The sequence below is a fragment of the Trachymyrmex cornetzi genome, unplaced genomic scaffold, assembly GCF_001594075.2.
Source record: "Trachymyrmex cornetzi isolate Tcor2-1 unplaced genomic scaffold, Tcor1.1 scaffold1041, whole genome shotgun sequence".
Taxonomy (NCBI): Eukaryota; Metazoa; Arthropoda; class Insecta; order Hymenoptera; family Formicidae; genus Trachymyrmex; species Trachymyrmex cornetzi.
The window spans coordinates 23991-26849 of record NW_017295589.1 but is presented as its reverse complement, the minus strand read 5'-3'; the positions used below and the strand labels follow the sequence as shown (position 1 = coordinate 26849).

Here is a 2859-nt window from a genome sequence, read left to right as displayed (position 1 = left end):
AATTTCATTATCCGTTTCTGTTCGCCGATGCGGATACGCATTCTGTCCGTTTCTGCCCGCAAATGTGTATTCGCATCCTGTCTGTGGAAGGGTGCCGCTGAATAAAGGGGATTCCACAAATTAAATTAGATTGCTCTTTATTGTACACTATATACAGGAGTACCTTTCGGTACTAATGGTAAGTTTTTATGTCGCCTTGCAGCGCGTGTGCGTGTGTCAGTGTGTACTGCCAATCGCTATTCTTCGGAGCCGTCGGAGTCCGTCCCGAAGAGCTGTAGGGATAACCGAGGGTTTACCTTTCTCCTCTTTCGTCGCCCTGGTGTCCTCGGCTTGGCTGGTGTTGGCGGCAACGGGCTGATTGGCGGTCCTACTGCGACGTCGTTGAGCTCCTCCGGCAGCGGCAGCGGTAGCGATGGCAGCGGAGGCCACCAGGAATCCGTCTGCGTCTCAGTGGTAGCGGATGACCGTCGTCGAGGATCCCTGACGGGGGTAACCTTCCGCTGGAGCTCCACAGGCACAAGCTTCCACGGGAAGAATGCGACTCCCGGATCGAGAGGCCTCTCCTGGGGAAGTTCCCCAGGTGTGCGAGGAGGACCGGAGCGGTCCCGTCGGCGTTTCCGTGGCAGGGTGGATGTTAACGTCTGCCAGGAATCACTTATACAGAGGCCCAGAAGGGGCTCGGTAGTGGTAGTGGTAGTGGTAGTAGTAGTGGTGGTAGTAGTAGTAGTAGTAGTAGTAGTAGTGGTAGTAGTAGTAGTAGTGGTGGTAGTAGTAGTAGTGGTAGTAGTAGTAGTAGTGGTAGTAGTAGTAGTAGTGGTAGTGGTAGTAGTAGTGGTAGTGGTAGTAGTAGTGGTAGTGGTAGTAGTAGCGGTAGCAGCAGTAGTAGTAGCGGTAGCAGCAGTAGTAGTAGCGGTAGTAGCAGTAGTAGTAGCAGTAGTAGCAGTAGTAGTAGCGGTAGCAGTGGTAGTGGTGGTAGTAGTAGTGGTAGTGGTGGTAGTAGTAGTGGTAGTGGTGGTAATAGTAGTGGTAGTGGTGGTAGTAGTAGTGGTAGTGGTGGTAGTAGTAGTAGTAATACAGGTTGGGCTATGGCAACCGCCTAACGTGACCTAAATCTCTAAAGTTCCATCACTCCCTGCTTTTCCTCAAAGCTTCTCCTCACTGCAACCAAGCTCAGTCCCGCTCCGTGTGCCAGGCGTATGAGGTCGCCTATCTTTGCTCCGCCTAGATCTTCGGGTGTTAGAAACATGCGGCCTCATAGGATCTATAGCTCTTGCAGGCAAGCATACGACAAATACACAGGAAGTGCACGCTGTCTTCGCTTTCCTCTCCACATAGTCTGCAGTTTTACTGTTCGACCAGTCCTACATTGAATAGGTGTGCTCTGAGAGGCAAATGTCCAGTAAGCAGGCCTATGCCCATTTTCAGTTTTTCTCTTCCCATTGCTGCTAGCTCTTTTGTTCTGGTCGGATTAGGTTTTTCCATAAATTTCTTGGCTGGCCAACAGTCCTTTGTTTCTTTCCAGGAGTTTAAATGCTCCCGCTCTAGCATTTCTTTGATCTTTCTTTTACCTATCACTAAGGGAACTCCGACGGTCTTCAGCTAGGTCCATTTCTGTCCCTAGCTTTGCTAGCCCGTCCGCCCTCTTGTTGCCCGGTATTCCCTGGTAACCAGGGACCCATACTAAGGTGACTTGACTTGTTTCCCTTAGTTTGTCAAGGGCTTGCATGCAGTCCCAAACTACAGATGATTCTGTAGAGGTCTTTGCAAGTGCATTTATGGCTGCTCTGCTATCCGAGCAGATAAAGATACAGTTCCTGATTCTTCTATCGATCAGGAATTCTGCACACCTTGAGATGGCAAGTACCTCAGCTTGAAAAATCGTGGACAACCTTTCTAGTATGCTTTCTTCATGATTGATGTTGGGGCCGTAGATGCCCGACCCAAAACGATCATTTGCTCCCGATCCATCCGTGTACCATATGTCCACATTTACATTGGTTAAAAAGTTAGGATCTTGCCAGCCCTCCTTAGCTAATATTCGAACCTTAAAGGCCTTTTTCAGCAGGTATTTCCTGGGGATCCTGTCTTGCTTCCGTGTGAAGAGGGCGTATGTGTTAAGTTAGCACCCCAATATTGAAATTCCATAGTTCTGATTAGAGTTCCCGTTTTCTTTTGTTCAGACGAAGAGTTCTCTATAATTTATAACAAGAGTTCCGCTTAATAACTATTTTTAAATAATTTTTTAAAAATGGGGTGCTAACTTCTTATCGAAATTCGAGATCGCATAGTTCTGAGCGGCTCAATAGCTTTATTTAGTGAATACCTAGAGTTCTTGATGCATAAAAAAAAATTTTTAAAAACCCCCAAAAAATTAAAAATTTTTGAAAAATTAACTTTTAGATACAATAGTTCTGATTAGAGTTCCTGCTTCCTTTTAACGAGACGAAGAGTTCTCTGTATTTTTTTAATGCGATATTCAGTTAATACAATTTTTTAATAATTTTTAAAAAATGGAGTGCTAACTTCTCAGCGAAATTCGAGATCGAATAGTTCTGAGCGGCTCAATAGCTTCATTTAGTGAATACCTAGAGTTCCTGACACATAAAAAACAATTTTGACAAACAAGAAAATTAAAAAACAATTTTTGATTACTTCTTTAATTTCGCGTATCTTGAATATCGTTGGCCCAATCGCTTTGTTACCTGATACTTTTCGATAGAACTCGTCGAGAACTGCCGAAAACGGTAATCAGAACTCCTGGAACTCTTAAAAAATTTTTTAGGTAGTCAAAAATTTTCTAAGTACCGCGTCGAAAAATTTTTTAAGAGTTCCAGGAGTTCTGATTACCGTTTTCGGCAG

General features: G+C 45.0%; 1 protein-coding gene across 1 annotated transcript; it reads left to right on the top strand.

Moving 5' to 3' along the window:
* Positions 1-535: 535 nt before the first annotated feature.
* Positions 536-1100, top strand: LOC108759228 (sericin-1-like). Its single transcript, XM_018504570.1, has 2 exons — positions 536-681; positions 794-1100. Exons 1-2 carry the CDS (start codon positions 536-538, stop codon positions 1098-1100), a joined length of 453 nt encoding a protein of 150 aa, XP_018360072.1.
* The last annotated feature ends 1759 nt before the right edge of the window (positions 1101-2859 follow it).

What these genes read in the sequence shown, in the direction of transcription:
- LOC108759228 (XM_018504570.1), top strand. Translation starts at nt 536, where the DNA reads ATGCGACTCCCGGATCGAGAGGCCTCTCCTGGGGAAGTTCCCCAGGTG. An exon ending in AGAGGCCCAGAAGGGGCTCG is followed by an intron (nt 682 to 793) that starts GTAGTGGTAGTG and finishes TAGTAGTAGTAG; the next exon opens with TAGTGGTAGTAGTAGTAGTA.